This window comes from Corvus kubaryi, unplaced genomic scaffold (assembly GCF_017639235.1).
Source record: "Corvus kubaryi isolate FWS band 111438036 unplaced genomic scaffold, C.kubaryi_AGA036_p1.0 split1-37374, whole genome shotgun sequence".
NCBI classification, from domain to species: domain Eukaryota; kingdom Metazoa; phylum Chordata; class Aves; order Passeriformes; family Corvidae; genus Corvus; species Corvus kubaryi.
The window spans coordinates 1,083,335-1,100,106 of record NW_024582079.1 but is presented as its reverse complement, the minus strand read 5'-3'; the positions used below and the strand labels follow the sequence as shown (position 1 = coordinate 1,100,106).

The following is a 16,772-nucleotide window of genomic DNA, read 5'->3' as shown; positions in this document are numbered from 1 at the left end:
TCCACCAAGTCTCTGCCCCTTCGTTTTCACCTTTGAGTTTTAAAGTAGGTAATGACCTTCAGGAATTGGTTAACTTTTTTTTTAATACCTGTACTTCTGTTAATGTTACTTGCAACATTATTTTCTTTTCTTTGTGCATATTCTTTTGTATGTTACTGTATACTTATTTTACACAGTCCTGTAGATGTCTTCTATCAACCTAAGCAAAGGACATCTTTCCCAGCATAGGTTTTCTTAGACTATGAGGTCACTGGCAGGAAGGCAGTTTTATGAGTGGTTTTGCTTGCTGCTTCTGTTAAAGCAAAACTGCTACTGTCTAATGTAAAAAAGAGCCTGTGTGGTGGAGAAAATATGCAGTTGCTGTCTCCTTTATAAGCAGTTATGGGAATGGGAAGACAGTGCAGGTTAAATAACAATTTAATTCCTTTCTTGTTTGTGTGTGATGGATACAATCCTGTTAAGTACAAAACAGTTAAATCTGGGGAGGTTGGAGCTGGATAATTTTTAAGGTCCTTTCCAAACCCAAACCATTCTCTGATTTTATGATACTGAATTTCTCTCTTAAAATCTAGACTTTTATTTGGATTTACAGAAAAGAATAAAATCCAAAGAAGCCTCCAAAGTTCAAATTTCATACTTAGAATTTATGGAACAAATACAGACAGAAAAAGAGAAACACATATAGAAGAGTGTGTCAAAATGAAGCTGCTGGATTCCAGTAACTGTGGTTTATCAGCACCTAAGAAATTTCCAGAAGTATATAAACAACTTCTAATATAACACTGTTTTTAGAAGATTTACCTGATACAGGTAAATCTTTTAAGGTCTTGAGAACCAAGATGCAGATGTGTCATCAAGATAAATCTTCATTGCTCTTCTAATGAAACAACTCATTAATTTTCTGGAGGAACTTGTTTCTGTTCCATGATGTGCACAGGTGATGTTCCCCTGCCATGGCACTGTGCAAGAGGTGTCCAACATAGGCTCCCAGAAACAGGTTCCTTCTAAGGGAAAGAGTTTTCATGGCCTTCTATTCACTTAGAAAGCATACGAGCATGGGAGGCAGGGGCTGTACCTGCTTTGAACTGTGCTAAAACTGCCTATATGTTCTGTGGATTGTTTTAGGTCAGTGGGTCAGAAGCAGGAGGGACAGGAAGCAATTTGAAGTTGTTGCCATCTAATGGCTCTTCCACGTTCTTGCCCTCATTCGGAGTGAGTACAATAGACTGCAGAGAGCCGGCGGTCGAGGTGCCACTGTCCTCTGTTGTGGCACTGATCCCTGAGCAGCTCATCTCTTAACTCTGCTGCTTGCCTTTTTCTCACAAATGTCTCTTTATGTAACACTGAGCTGAACTGATGCGTGAAAGCTCTGGCAGGGTGTACTGCAGATTATCATGCACAGATGTGTACTGACGAATATTTTAGCTCTGTACCAAATCCACTGCAAAACTTGCCCTGGATTACTGAGACCTACTTTGAATCCACAGGTCAAAACTAATTTTATTGTATATTACAATATTATTATTAAAATGTGTTATTATTAATTTACCTCAGAATATTAGTGAAAAGGAAAGAGCTGAGTCATTAAAGCTGAAGCTTTAAAAAGGGCCAAGCAATTAATAGTCTAACCATAGCTTACATATATTTGATCATTTTTTGGTTATGTTTGCTAATTGAAAATATGGAGGATGAATGTCAACAGCTTTATTGTTGATCATGTTTCCCACTACATTCCTTGGAGGTGTATCAATCAGGAAAGTCTGTCACACAGTAGATGGAGGTGTCTGACACTTAGAGACGGGGAGAGGAGTATGTTTGACATGCTGATTCTGGACCATAAGGAAGCACTTCTCTCTTCAAGGCAATCCAGGGAAGCCCCTTTACAGAGCCATCATAGCCTTGGTGCCTTGCAGAACTCCTTACCAGTGTTTCTGTGTCATACATGCCTCATCCACAACTAAAATAACAGAAGTCGGGCTCATTTTAACTCAGCCAGCTGAAAGGGTAATTAGTTCTGTGACTGTGAAGAGGCCCACGGGACTGTTAGTGACTGTAAGTAATTACATTCTTCTTCTTATCCAAAGTCTGAGCTCCAGCAGTAGAGTAATTCCCTGTATCTATGGACTCAGTAGAACCAAATTTATGATATTAATCTATGAATATGCTCTTTGTAAATCTCTCAAAGTATTTTGTAGTGTCCTTGGGTAAGGCTATCTTGCCCAAGCACAACTCTCTTTTGTGCTTTGCTGAATTTGTTTGCAATGACTGTCCATGTCCAGATAGATAGATCTGTAGAGAAGTTGTGTGTCTATAGAAGAAAATACTTGAGCATGACAAATTGCCCATTTTAGAAATGCCTGGGTTTTTTAGCTGCACCATCCATTAGTGGGAATACAAACTGCTGTCCAGAAATGGCAAAATGTAAGCCACCTGCTAGCACCTGGTCACACTGTGGAATGCAAGACAATTATCAAATCCAGGTGTGTCTTATATTGATGATGGACCAGTGATGTCTACGCTACATTAATATTATTGATGAATCAAGAATGTGACACCATAACAGGTTTTGGACACTGTTCAAAAGTATAGAAAATGAAGAAAAGCTGTTTTCAAATTAGCAAAAATATCTTTTGAAGATAGGCAGGTATAGATATTTCAGAAATGTGTGAAACTGTGACACGAGGAACCTTTTTATGCAGTGGTGTGTAATTTGTTAGGATTACACCGTTTCCCTAGTCAAAACTTAAAGTGATCCTTCAGCTTTTTATTAATTTGCATTTATTCAAGGTTTGAATATAAAATTTGGTCTGCTTCGTTAGCATACTAATACCTTAACAGTTGCAAGTATTTATTCTTTAAAAGAGGCTGCAAATCAGTTTATTCACAGTAAAATTTGCTTAATGCTATGTAAAAATTTAAGTAAAAGAAGAAAAAAATCTGTGCACAGATTGTGGAAAGGGGATGATCAAGTGACACATTTCTTTGTGCCGAGCTTTTTTTATTCTTCCGGCATTATTTAGGTGGAATGTCCGTTTCCTTTAAAAAAGATAAAACTGTAGTGCAAGCAGATGCAAAAGAGGCATTGCTAAGACAGGAAAGAGTGTGAAATATCTCAAAAGTCATTATAATGTCTATCTGCTTTTCTCTTGTCTCGGCTTGGTTTTCCCTAGTGTAAAGAACCCAAGAAGTCACATACACTAAATATATATATATATATATATAAATGTAATTCCCAGAACCTACATGTCTTCCACAGAAAGGGAATATGTGATATAAGTGGAATTATCAAGGCAATTCAAAAGAGGGGAGCACAAGAAACCCCAAGCCCCAGAATCCAGTGTCCTTACCATTCTAGGGGAACTCTGCTGCAGTTCACATTCCAGGGATTTATAAATTCTCTCCCCTTCTTGGCCCGGCCATGGGTCTGTCCTCCTGCTGCCCATCCAGAAGCATTGAAATAGCATGTTTAAAGACTGAGCAGAGATTCTGGAACTTGTGGAGCTCTTACAAAAAAGGTGGGTGCATCTTGTAGCTTAGTAGAGAATCTTAATTCTTCTAGCAGTGCTTAGTGTTATATGACTTGGGATGGAAGACAGAGAGGAGCTCCCTGGGTGAGGCTGGTGGAGGGGAAATGATCTGCAGAGAAGCCAAAGCCCAATGCCTCTTTTGTACATACTGAAGTTTTGTTGTATCTTTGAGAGGCTGTGAGTGTTGGTTTTCTGGAGTGTGTTAGTGCAGGAGAGAGTCAGCTTGACCTTGACGAGCTTGAGGAAATCCAGGGGCATAGCTCGCCAGCTCACGTGTATCAGCAGGATTTGGACTTGTGAATGAATCAGGATGTGGCTGTGACTACCTGTTTTGATTGTATGCTAATTTCTCCATAAGAAACATTTCCCTGAGTGTCAGAATAGAGCAATTGGGTTATGAAATAATGTGTCAGTAGTTGTTACCTAAATACAGCCCAACAGTTTTCTCAACTGACTTTGCAATTTATCTCTCCTTTTAGGAACTCTTGGTCAGAGTAGATTATAAAGCTGGTCAAAAATACAGCAAGGACATTATACTGAGGCATCGTTTCTTGTTTAACAAAGGAGGATAGGCTTATAAGTTTATTATTTATCACTTATGGACTTAATGTGCTACAGGCTAGCACAACAAGAATCTGATTAAGCTTTAATATTTGTTTTGAATTTAATTGTGTCACACCCATCTTTGAAAAGCTGCTGTTGCTGTTTCTGGTTTTCTAATCCTATGCCTGAATCAATGCCTGCTTTTCTTAAAGGAGCAGACTTTGTGGTAGTCCATCATGTCTGCAGTACAGCAGTGCCTGGCATGTTCCAGAACACTGAAGTGTGTAACCATGTTTAGAGGGCACAGAGCAGGACCCTCTCTTCACCTGACAGAGTGAAATCTGTTGTAGCTTTTTGCTACAAAGAAAAGTTCTGAGTGCTCTTCAGATATACATTGACAGTATTTCATAGAAGCCTGTTCCTCCCTGAACTTGAAATACCTACTTCTTTGTCCTCTTGAGTAGACAGAATTCAAGTTTTAATTTCAGAAGCTTTTTCTTTAGGTTGTTTTGAATGGGTTTGTGCAGCAAAGAGACTTGTGATCTCTGCAAATACCTGCTCAGTGTTTTGGGATAGCAAGTTGTTCCACTGGTTGTATTTAACTGAGGCACCTTTAAAAGCCTGACATTTGGGTAATAGTTTCATATGCTGCTGCCCTTTATGATTTTTCTCATGGTAATTTTGTAAAATCTTTTCTGGTGGCTGACACTACATAAAATAGGCATCCTAAAGTAAATGTTTACATACAGGCAAGAATTCAACATTTTCAATATTATTAAGGCAACAGGAAGACAAATATTTTAAAATGCTACCAGTCTCATTTTAAAATTAATGTATATTCTTGGCATTAAATTCTTGTCTTGTTTAGAATGCAATAACTGGCAAATATTATGGGCTTTTTCTGTATTTGATTTGGGACATCTCAAACAACATATTCTACTCTTGAGATTGCTCATGTGTTGACAGCTTGGATGTGCTCTTGTTTACTTTCTGATTAGATCAAAATAAAAATATGTGCAGCTAGACCAGTTTTAATAACTCTGAAGATATGCCAAGGCTCGTTCTCTTGGTGTCTGCTTTCCCATAAACCTGTTTAGAATGTAAGAGTTATTCTTCACAACAAATTTCTTTGTTTTGCATCAGATGAAAATGTTAAGGTACCTGATAAATTTGTGGGTTTCCCCACTGTTGTTAAATGCTGTGGAATTTTTATTTAAAAACTCTTCTCCCCAAGCCCACTTTTTCTAGTGGCACAGCTTTGCATACAGGTCAGCATGCCTTTTCCTTATCCTTTACCTCACGAGTTCCATGGATTATATCCTTTATGGCTGAATCCCTTCCCTGGTAGAGGTAATCCTTGCTTTTGCCTCTGCTCTTATGCAGCTCAGATGTCTTTTGGTGTTTTCACAGAACTCACAATCAGTCTCTCAAAATTTCATATACAGCCATAGCTTTCATTAGTGCTTTCCTTCTTGCTTTGTCACTTTCTGGGCTCCCAAATTCTGTTGAAGTGGTTTCACTGTTAGTTAATGTTATTCCAAGAAATATGTCGCTCACAGTACTAGGATTGATCCTTTTCCTGGGTACTGAATATTAGGTATTGCTGTCTTTTTATTTCTGATATAATGCATTCAGAAATGCTTAGCACACAGCTACAGGATTTTAACAGAAGATTAGGGAAGTCTGGTTTGTGAAGACTGGCAGTTTTATTTCCAATTAAGTGATCATGATGATGATCCTATTGCTGCACTCAGAAAGGCAGTGGCATTTTAATGTCTGAATCCAGCTTTCAAGTGACTGTCTGGACCATTCTTTACCTTTATCAGGAAATGGGGAATTTGTTTGTGTTTTTTAAGGAAGTACTCTGAAATTTTCACCAGCAGAATTATTCAGGTAAATGTCTGCTAAGTTTAGGGTTTTCAGAAAGAAGCGATGAACGGATTCAGTTGCAGTTAAATATTCTCTGCTGTTTAAAGAGAGGACAATATTCTTTCGCAAGCATGAGATGAGTGCAGTCTGTGTGCTTCATGCTGTGTCTGCAGCATCAGCAGCCACTATCAGAGACTTACTGCAAGGACTTTAGCTTTAAATATCAGCCATTAGCAAATCACTGACCTTTGTTATGAGTATCTAACTTAATTCTCAGTTCTCTGCAAACCTTGTTGCATCAAATCAAAATAGTTCAGTGCCTTTTACAGGTGGTCTGACCCTTTCCACAATCAAGATGGGATCTAAGGTTTTGCCCTCCCCAGCTGTGAGAAGGTGGTTGAAGCATTGCAGCCTGATTGGCAGGTGCATTTTGCCAGGCTGCCATTCCCTGCAACCCCTAGTGGGTGCTAGGTGGAGGTGTCTGAAGTCTCCTCTTTGAACCATGCCTGTCTTCAGCTTCAGCTTGGTATCCTGGACATAGTTATCCATATTTTGAGCTTCAGACAAACATATGGTAGTCAAGAATTAACGAAAAAAACCAAACAAACAAAAAAGGAAAAAAAAAAGAAAAGGCAAAACCAAACAAAAACCAAAAAAAATTCCCACCAAACAAGCAAACGACAAAAAACCCACCAAACAAAAAAAAAAAACCAACACAACAAAAGCACCACAAATATTTGCCTGTGCGGACACTTGTAACATTTCTTTGAGATTACTTTTTATTGACTTTCTAAGCATGCTCTTTTAGAACTGCTAGGACATATGAATAGGTCAGTGAGAGAGCAAAGCAGTTTCCTTACGAGCTCTACAGGAAACTTCTGGATGTTGCTGTTTTTCCCATAGTCTTGTTTTTAGTGTCTTCTCAGCTCTTAAGTTTTTCTCTCTTCTGCTCTCACAATGTAACATTACACAGATTTAATGATTAGTCACAACTTCATCCCTTTTCATACACAGAGTTGTATAACTATCCTAATTAAACATGCGCATGATAAAATTGCAAGCTGGAAAGAGCTGCCTGGGCTTGGATGATAGCAATTAAATGATTTATGTTTACAGGCATCAATATTTATCTTATGTCTACCGTCTGTCCTAGCTTGTCATCTATGGTTCCATGTGTAGTTCATTGGCTTTAGTAAGCAATCCATATTCTTTTCTCTGGACTCTGTGTTCTTGGCTGAGGAGAATCTTGCTCTTCGAAAGATTATGGAGTAAGACCATATTCTCTGAGTTTCACAAACACTCTTAGTCTTTCTGTCTTCACCTGAGGATTTTTTTCTGCTAAAGTTTCAGAAATAAAAGGTTTCAAGGTGCTTAAAATAAATGAGTCACTGTCTCCTCCTGCCCCCAATTGTTCTCAAACAGGGAGTTCTTGCTAAAATTATTTAGGGTGATGCCCCTGACAAAAATATGGATGAACCAAGTCCCAGTTTCCACTGAGCTTCAGTATGTTAAACAGACACAATTTATTTTTCTTTTCTGCAGTTCTCCTTGGCTCTGGCGGGGTCAGAAGCAGCAGTAGCACTTTGGCTGTTCCCAGTTGAGTCATTTGGAATGCAAATCACTTTGCAGTGATGCCAGAGGTTCCCATTGTGCTGGGCTTTATATAAAACGCGTGACAGATTGTCAGCTTTGTCACATTCCCTGGGCAGCAGGGGAATAGGTAGAGGCTTCAGCTTTGGATTCAGATAACACTGGACTAGTATCAGAAAATCTTTGTCATCTTTGTGTTGCAGATAACTTATAAATCATGTTAGGATATTACATTGAGTGCTTCAGCATGATATTTTCATACTAACATGATTTCTCAGTGCAAATAAATTTCTTCTGGGGAAGCTTAGCAGAGCATGTGCTCTGGGGAATACAGTCCTCCTGAACCCTTCCCTGCTTTTCTTCTCTGCCTGAACTAGATACGAAGAGCAGAAGTGAAGTCTGGGGAAAATACCAAGCAGTATAAATTATCTGCTCTTGATTGATCTTGCGGTATCTGAGCTGCAGGGATTTGGGGTTGCAGGAGCATGTGCTTCATCTACATACAGGATATTGTAGGAAGGGTGTCTCTTGTGCTGTAAAAATGTGCTGAAAGTCAGGGCAGGAACTGTCCTCCCAAATGGACAAATAGGAATCTGGGTAGATTTCCATGAAAATAAAGCTAGTGATGGACTTTTACTCTGAGCTTTGCTGTCTATTAAATATCTTGGTTATTTTTGTATGAAACCAAACTTGGTACTGAAATATCTCTTGAGAGCTGGATTAAAATTGGTCTTGTGTGAGTCTGTGCTATACTAGAGATTAAATAAATTGTGTTGAGCTTTCATTGCTATTCAAAGCTTTTGAATTACTGTGGCACTGTTTCAAAAATATTCGGAAGGAAACACTGAACTTTCTTTCCCTGTTTAGCCCCATGTTAGCAGGACAAGGCCTGAATGACTTTGCCATTTCAATTTTAAATAAAGAAAAGTTTAAATTTCTTGAGGAAAGCAATTTGAGGACTGTGGAATGTTTTTTCAATTATTGTGCAAGTTTTAATTTCTGAGATTATAAGTTTTGATTCTTTTGAGTAGTTCTGTCAGAAGAATTCACATCACCAGCATTAGTGAACTTAATAGGAAAACTGATTATAGTGGCTGTAAATGTTACTATTTAGCATAGTGAATGCAAAGTGTAATAAGAGAACATTTAAGGCTGTTGCACAACTCTATTAAAAGTCCCCATTGTGGAAAAACTATGTAGCTGTCACCCTGAATTATTGTGCCCAGGGTTTCAAAGATGCTGCTCTTTTGGCTCTTGAACATCATTTTGTGGATACAGTAGCTTCTTAAAAATTAGGTTTTGATTAAAAGACTTTGAACAAATGCCTTGTGTTAAAATAGGACCTCATGTTCTCTACTGTCACACTAGGTTCTCTGTAGTTTAAATCCACTCTAAATCCAGAATCTTGGTGCTGAAGTCGTTTGCCTTATACAGCTCCTCTCTGAGGGAATGTGAATTGGAGCAAGCAGATGGAACAAGCAGATGAGCAGATTTTGCAAGCATTTTGAAAATAGGTCTTGAAAAGGTTTTTAGTATAGGAAGCAAATAAGTCTGGATGAATAAGAATGAAACTTCGCAAGGTTTTTTTTCTTTCTGGCTTTGGTTTTTCTAAAACTTTCCTTTCTTTGAAATTATAATTACCCCGTGTTCAAAATCCTCTTTTTTTAATGGGGTCTTTGCATTAAAACGTGGGTGCTCTCTCTGCTCTACAGGTGATTTTATTCTTTTTCGGCAAGGCTTATGGTTTTCCTATTATCCTTGTACCAATAATTTTCCCTTTGGGACAGGAAATAGTCTAGAGGCAAGACACTATGAAAACAGATGGGCTACACACTGAAAATGGAGCTGATGAAGCTGACAGCCTCTTTGCGATCCTATCAAGCGTGTCTTTGTATGGGTGATAAAATCAGCAGTCAAACTTCCACCAAGTTTTTCAATTCTCTTTTACTTTGCAGACACATAACCACGCTGGGGAACTTGCATAACTCTTCCCAGCAACATCCACAGCACTGCCTGTGCTAAGGGCGCTCGAGCAATATTCTCATATTCTCACTCATCTCCTAAATGTTTTTCTGAGAGTTGCCTGTTTAGGTATTCAGATCTGGAACAAACGTACTTTTGAAAGCTAGTTCGGACTGCACACAGTAATTATAATATGGGAAGTACTGTGTAACCAGCAGTAGAGATCTGTTACTATGTGTGGAGCTGCAGAGAGTTTGCATGTTAATGCCCTAATTTGAAAATCTGGGTTTGAAGGACAAGGCATGAGTAGAGTGCCCAGTAGCATGTTCCATGTGCCACAGATGGCTTAGATTAAAACCTCGAGTTGTCAAATGGCTTTCCATTTGGAAAACTGGAAAATTCATCTTGTGAGCAGCATGCCATGTTAATTTTAAATATAAATTAAATATTTTTTCCCTTTTTATAGGAACTGGAGACATTGTTGCTGTCATGATTACAGAATCGAAGGTTAAGGAGATCCTGAATTACTTGGAAAAGAATATCTCTGTCCTGATGGCCATAGCAGTGGGGTCCCGTGTTCCTCCGAAGAACTTCAGTCGGGGCTCTCTAGTCTTCGTGTCAATATCATTCATTGTTTTGATGATCATTTCTTCAGCATGGTTAATATTTTACTTCATCCAGAAGATCAGGTACACAAGTGCACGTGACAGGAATCAGGTAAGGGGTCTCTTCTTTTCTCTTAAGTTATGGAGATAATATTTCTGTATACAATAATCAATAGAGAACAAATGGTTTCTAAGGAATGCCCATCAAACTGGTGTTCAGAACCTCTTTGTTCCAAGGCAGAGCATGTTGCCAGACAAGGATTTTTATATAGCAAAGTGTTTTCAACCTGAGCAGCACCAGTATAGATCCTAATACATGACAGGAAAGAATAGAACTGAAGCAAAATACTTGGAGTTTTAGTTAGTGTAAGTCCAAAAGTAAGATGAATTCTGTGTTGGCTGAGTAAATATGTACTGGATGTATGTTGGGAATGGGGAAGAAAGTTAAATTATGAATCGACTTGTGTAGTATGGGGGAACACTGAGCAAATGTTACTAATTCTCTCTATGCTCTTAAGGATACCTTCTGTAATAGTTAAGGTAATTCAGAAATTGTATAAAAGTATTCCTAAATCATAATCTATCATGAATGTTAGGGTAAGAAAACTAAGGTGTAGAGCTGCTTAGTGGTCTGTGTTGACTTTCAACTTTATTTAAGATCACCCTTGGTAAGGAGTGCCTAATTCTCCTGGTGATATATTTTAACTAAAATTTTGTCCAATATACCTTGCTTACATTCCTTTTCAACTCTTATGGCCATACTCAGAGACCCAGACTAAATCAAATTGTCAACTCAAACACAGATTAAACTTTAGAAGTAAATGTTTTACTAGTGTGGACTTAATGACCTTCCATAGTATGCCTTGGCTTTTATTGAGAAGGGTCAGTAAGCCTTGGGAAATCCATAGTGTCCTCTTTGCCCTGTCTCTCTGCCAAGGCTAACTTAGAAACCTCCTGACCTCTAGTCAAAACCTCCTGACCTCTAGTCACTGTCCCCCTTTCCCCCAAATTACAGGTGATACACGGCAGCTGGCTGTGAGGCAGTTCTTTGGTGTTCTGTCAGACCTAGAACAAATTCAAGCTTACAAAGCCTTGGTGGTGGCACAGGATTTCCTTTTCAGTTACTATAAATAGTGTCTGATGCTGCAGGTCCCATGGGCATCCTGTAGATTTTCCTAAGGATGTCATTCTTAAATGACCACACTGTAGCCAGTACTTAGTGTGGTCCCTTGGGATGGTGAAAGTTTAAATATAACTGTAACTTAATGAATGTCTGTGGAATACTAAATTGTGCCTTCTCTATCCCCTACATGGCTCTAGGCTTCTTCCAAATGTCCACGTTTCAAAACAGTTGCTCCATTGGGAAAGGGCTCTTAGGACCTTTTTTCTTTCTTTAAATTTTTACAAAGGTCAGGAGAAACTTGATGAAAATTTTATGTGGTTTAAAAAGCTGAGCTTATTAAACTTTAATAAGAAGGTGGCGACAGCTACAGCTTACTTTTAAAGAGCTTTGAGAGCTTTCACAAAGACTGTACTGTTAGTGATGAAATAACTTGGTTTAGGCTATGATCTTGTTTTTAAGTTACGTCAAGGTGCACGTTTTTCTGTTTTTTAAATCAAAGCCATCAAAAACTTGCTGTGTTTTGTAGATAACACAAGCAGATATTGGTATTTCACATGGTTATTCTTGCGTGCTTCCATTGGAGGTGTGAAACTCTTTTGCATGTGAAAGTGACCTTTTCCATCCACATGGTTGTGGTTTTTAAAGTCAAGCATATGGTCTGTGCCTGTGCCCTAACTTAGCAAAATAGCAAATTCTGAGTGTTTCCAGTGTTAGCATGAAAGAGTATTTGTTAAAATTAGAAAATAGAAGAGATTGACCTCTTCAACGGAAGAGATGAAAGTTATTATTTAGCAAATTTATTTACGTAAAAGAACTTCAATATGTTGGAAGAATTCTGCTGAAATATTATGCTCTCAGTGGGAAAATAATCTTTAAAATTTCTTGTAGTGCATATACAATCACATGCAGTGGAATGAAATACAGATACTACCCACATTTACTTGGCTGGTAGTGTTGAGCATTTGAGTTAAATGCCATTTCAGCCTCGTTCCTCTCAGTAATCACTCTTTTGGTTATGCAATGGTTATCTACTCCAGCAGTGTGCCCAGTGTGTTCTGTGTCGTTCTCAGGCCAATATGCTTGTTCCAGGGCACGTAATTTAGATCTGTTTAAATTGACCAAATTCTTGCATATTGAAGTTAGGGTGAGATTTTTGACTCTAGGAAGCATATAATTTCCTATCCCAGCTCTGCTTCTGATGCTGGGCTTCCTACATGGATATGCTTCAGTAGCTGGGACTGTGTATCTGATTTTTTTTCAAATCCTTGCTCTAAAAAATACAAAATTAGAGCTGCTGTTCTGTGAAACCACAAGGAAGAAAAGTGCTTATGTAATTCTAGAATAAGTGGTACAGTCAGTTGCGATGCAGACTTGTGACATCATTGTGTTTCTCAAATAAAAGCAACTTTCATTCCAGTTTGTGTGCAGGGAAATGTGTGATACAGGGGGTACACCTTATGAAGGATTTGGGTTTCAGTTTCATAGAAGGTGGGCACAAAACCCCACACATGGATTGCAGGCTGCAGGAAAGGTTTTGAGAGCTGCATTCTCAGATGCAGCCCATCCCTTTCAAAGGTGGAGTACTCGGTACAGGTTGGCGGGGAAAGAGGAGATACGTGAACTTCTGTTTTTTAAGTCAGTTTTAAACCAAGTCTGATGTCTCATGTCACTGAAGGAAGACAACAGGATCTTTGTTTCATTCAGTGCCCACCTTTGGGACCCCAGTGGGTAAACAGTGACAAACAGCCATTCTTTGTTGGCTGGGAACTGGGCATTTCAGTAGGAATCAGCACTTGAATGTCAGAAAAGGCTCCTTCCATCTAACTGTGGTGGTCATGAAGCAACATAAACAGCAGAAAAATAGTTTGGCCTCTGCATGCAGATTGAGGTTATCTTCAAACCAGTATTAATTTCAGCTTAATTTAAGTCTGTATTGGCTTATTTAGATTTCGTGACCCATCATTTTTTTCTTTTATGAGATTGTGGTGGTTTTGGGTAATAGCAAGAGAGAAACTAGGTTACACTGGGAGGATCTTGTGCCTCTCAGAATAAGATCAGCCTGCTCAGGGGGGAAATATAAAAATAATTCAAGCTTAAGAGAACAAGCAGTGTATTACAGCACACTGAATAAAAACCAGTATGAACAGAGTACAATGGAAATCATCAGGAGGGGACATTGCTTCAGCTTTTATCCTGCAACCTGGCTTTGATTAGTTTTGCACATCAGTGCTGATTCACTTCTGTGGACTTCTATACAGTCCCTGAGTTTTATGCCCATGCTTATGGAGAGCATTTGAGGATTCAGCTGTTGGCTATTTTTCCTTCTCAACAAATCTCAGTGCTTTGCTGTGTTTGCATTTTGTCTTATGTGTTGGCCTGCTGCCATAGTGTGTATTGCAATGGTATTACTGAGCCCAAATAAGTCATTATAAAGGACACTAATGAAGCTTGTTTATCAGGGTTAATTTGTGTTCTCTTCTTTGTCACTTTATTAGCGTCGACTTGGAGATGCTGCCAAGAAAGCCATTGGTAAATTGACAACCAGGACAGTAAAGAAGGGTGATAAGGTATAATAAGATTTCAACATGATAAACTTGAGTGTCATGTTTATTTTTTTTCTGGGGAAACACTCTCAGTTTTTTCTTTCAGTTTCTGATTTATGACTTTGCCTTCCTTGTTGGAGGCTTACTTTGTCCTGTGGCACAATATTTTGTGTAACTGTTAGTACTGATGTGTGCTGTAAGTCTGTATATTTCAAAGAAGTTTTTCTTGCTTAAATACTATTTGCACTCCATCTGGCAACTGTGACTGAGGGTGGTTTTGTGTGCTGGCTGGGAGGATGTCCTGGCATGAGTACATAAGGGCTGGCATTGTTTATGTGGAATTCTTAAGCTTAGAACCTTTCCATATATAGGTTCTGTAAAGGAAAAATAAATATAAAAGACAGATAATTGAAGATATCTCTTAAGTAAAATACAACTATTCAGTAAGTTAAGGGGGAGCATAAAGAGGTATTTCAGTAAATGTTACTCCAAGAACATTTCTTGCTGGTATACAAACTAAAATATATGGTGTGGTATGTTGTAAGCTTTTTCCACTTTATGAGCAGTATTACTTTATTTTTGATTCTGAAAGGAAAAAATAGTCATTAATCTTGCTTAATTTTTTAGCTTTAATTTTCAAAAGGCAGGGAAATTCTGGCTATGATTTGATTTTTAAAATCTTATTTCCTAGGGCCTTTGTATTGTGATTCCTTTTTATCTTTCTTGTCAACACTATCTGCAGTGGGAGATTAGGAAGTGATAGGAAAATTTGCTTCCAGAGAGAAGGCAGAGAAAATGTCTTTCTGTTTTTCCTCCCTCCCTATGTAGTTTTATTTCAAAACAGCCCACTGCACTAAATCTTTTCTGGAATGGGAGAACATAAAGATTAGAGGAACTTTTCCATGTTAAAAAATGTTGTTGTCTTGCCAGTTCTGAATTTATGCTGTCAAGTGCTGTGTAGGTTGCAGTGCAGACAGCATGAGGTGCACATGCAGGTGAACAGAGTGGGAAAAACCTTTTTTTCCTCAGAAGAGCCATCAGGATTCTCTGTGTGCTGCCCTGGCTGCTGCTGACCACGAGTGGCTGTGGCCTTGCTCTGGTCCCTGTCTTGGTGTCTGGCTTGTAGCTGGTTGGCATCAAAAAGAACAGTGACGTTGAACTAAGAGAAGGAACAGCCTATTTTTTGTCACAGGCCCAAACATTTTAAATATGTATTGTTGATGCCATATTTATATCCATATGAAGTCCCATCTTTTTCAATTGGAATTTAAAAATACCGTATTTTAAAATAGAATTTTAAAAAATCTTAACTTCTGGAAAACAGAAAAGAGAAGAGTCAGTCAATCTGTGATCCTCATGTTCATGTCTGGATAAGAGCAATGATATTTCTGCAAGTAAGCAGCAGACACAAATATGGGACTACTCTGCAATAAGTAATATGTGCTAGTTCTGGTTGTAAAAATGAGCCCCAGAATTCTTATTCTGCCAGAACAAACAAACAAACAACAACAACAACAACAACAAAAACCAAACAAAAATATCCCTGGATGAAATAGCCCTGGATAAATGTTATCTCCAAGCTGGAAGTAAAAAACAAAAGGAAATCTAGGAAAAATTCCACTATATTTTATAATGATTTCACTGAACATTGGAATCATTTAGGCCTTAGCTTATGTTTCAAATGGTGATTTACCAGCTCAAAAAAATAGGAGTTTTGTATGTAGGAGATGCTTTTCTTGCTTAAGTCATGTTGAAGTATAATAATGCAGTCATTGGATTTATAGCTTGGTAACAGCTACTTGGCACAAAGCAGTTCATGTACTAGTCACAACTACTTTGACATTTGTCATAGCTTTGACTCTTGACTTGAATTCTCATTCTATTCATTTTAGGAAACAGACCCAGACTTTGATCATTGTGCTGTCTGCATTGAGAGTTACAAGCAGAACGATGTTGTTCGCATTTTGCCATGCAAGTAAGATAATGAAGTTGCTTTGTTTGGAAACTGTTATCTGTTGGTGCTCTTTTGCTTCATTTCATGTGCATTGTAATTCACAAATGCATTTGTTCGATGTTTTCAGTCCTAATAACAGCCACTTTATTTTAGACTATGGTGCCAGAAAGTGTGAGTGTGGGTGCTGGCACTATTAGGACAGTGGAGATTAAACAGAATTATATTAAAGATATTGGCAGTGGAGCTATTGAGATTGCAGTGAGGTGGAGGGGGGTGCAGGTTTAAGGACCAAGTCATGGGCAGACTCAAAAAACTTCAGTATAAGGAGCCAGGTACAGCTGCAGCATTCTGCACAGTAGATGTGCAACAGCTGGCTGATGGTTTCCAAAACTGTAGGAAATAGAAATGCAGTCTTTGCAACCTTCATACCTCCTGACATTAGTCAGCTTCTGTGCTGTCATCTGTCTTTGGTCTCTTCAGTGCAGTGTGATCTTGGCTTGTATCTGAAGATTTGTACTGGCTGGTGATTCTGCATTAGTGCTTAAAATATAACAACTTCTACTCCTTTTATGGCACTGTGTTGACATTTACAGGTTTTCAGTTTGTTTCCATTCCATTTCCATTCTTGAGTTGTTTTGGGACATTTTCTCTTTGAGAGATGCTTTTAAATACTTTTCCACCTGGTGGCTGATTTTGATGCATCATACATTTTGGTAGCTTCAGGCATTACCAAGGACATCTTTCCCTTGTGTTCTGAAATGCAAAGCTTTCTCCCCATCTCCAGGCACAAAAACCATGTGTAAGTTAGGTTGTGTATATGCAGCAAGATCCAGTAACTTGGCTTGTACTTGATACATAAATGGTTCTGCATGATACTCCAGAAGCAACAAAGTCATGTGTTGGAGTCAATCTCCAGTCAGGCAGCAGCAGCACATAAGAGCTCATTATTGGTCTTCTAAATCCTCCTGCAGGCTGTTCTGAATAGCTGGAATATCTTCTAATGTGCAGTGTATTTCCATCATCATAAAAGGAAAACACTATTATTTTATATCTTAT

General features: G+C 38.5%; 1 protein-coding gene across 4 annotated transcripts in view; it reads left to right on the top strand.

Annotated features, from left to right (window-relative positions):
- Positions 1 to 16,772, top strand: part of LOC121657774 (E3 ubiquitin-protein ligase RNF130-like) — a 55,691-nt gene that overhangs the window by 14,334 nt on the left and 24,585 nt on the right. For all 4 annotated transcript variants that reach the window (XM_042013853.1, XM_042013854.1, XM_042013855.1 and 1 more), the window contains 3 exons: positions 9,958 to 10,208; positions 13,715 to 13,786; positions 15,655 to 15,737. In XM_042013853.1, coding sequence (XP_041869787.1) covers positions 9,958 to 10,208; positions 13,715 to 13,786; positions 15,655 to 15,737 — 406 coding nt within the window. The remainder of the gene's footprint in view (positions 1 to 9,957; positions 10,209 to 13,714; positions 13,787 to 15,654; positions 15,738 to 16,772) is intronic.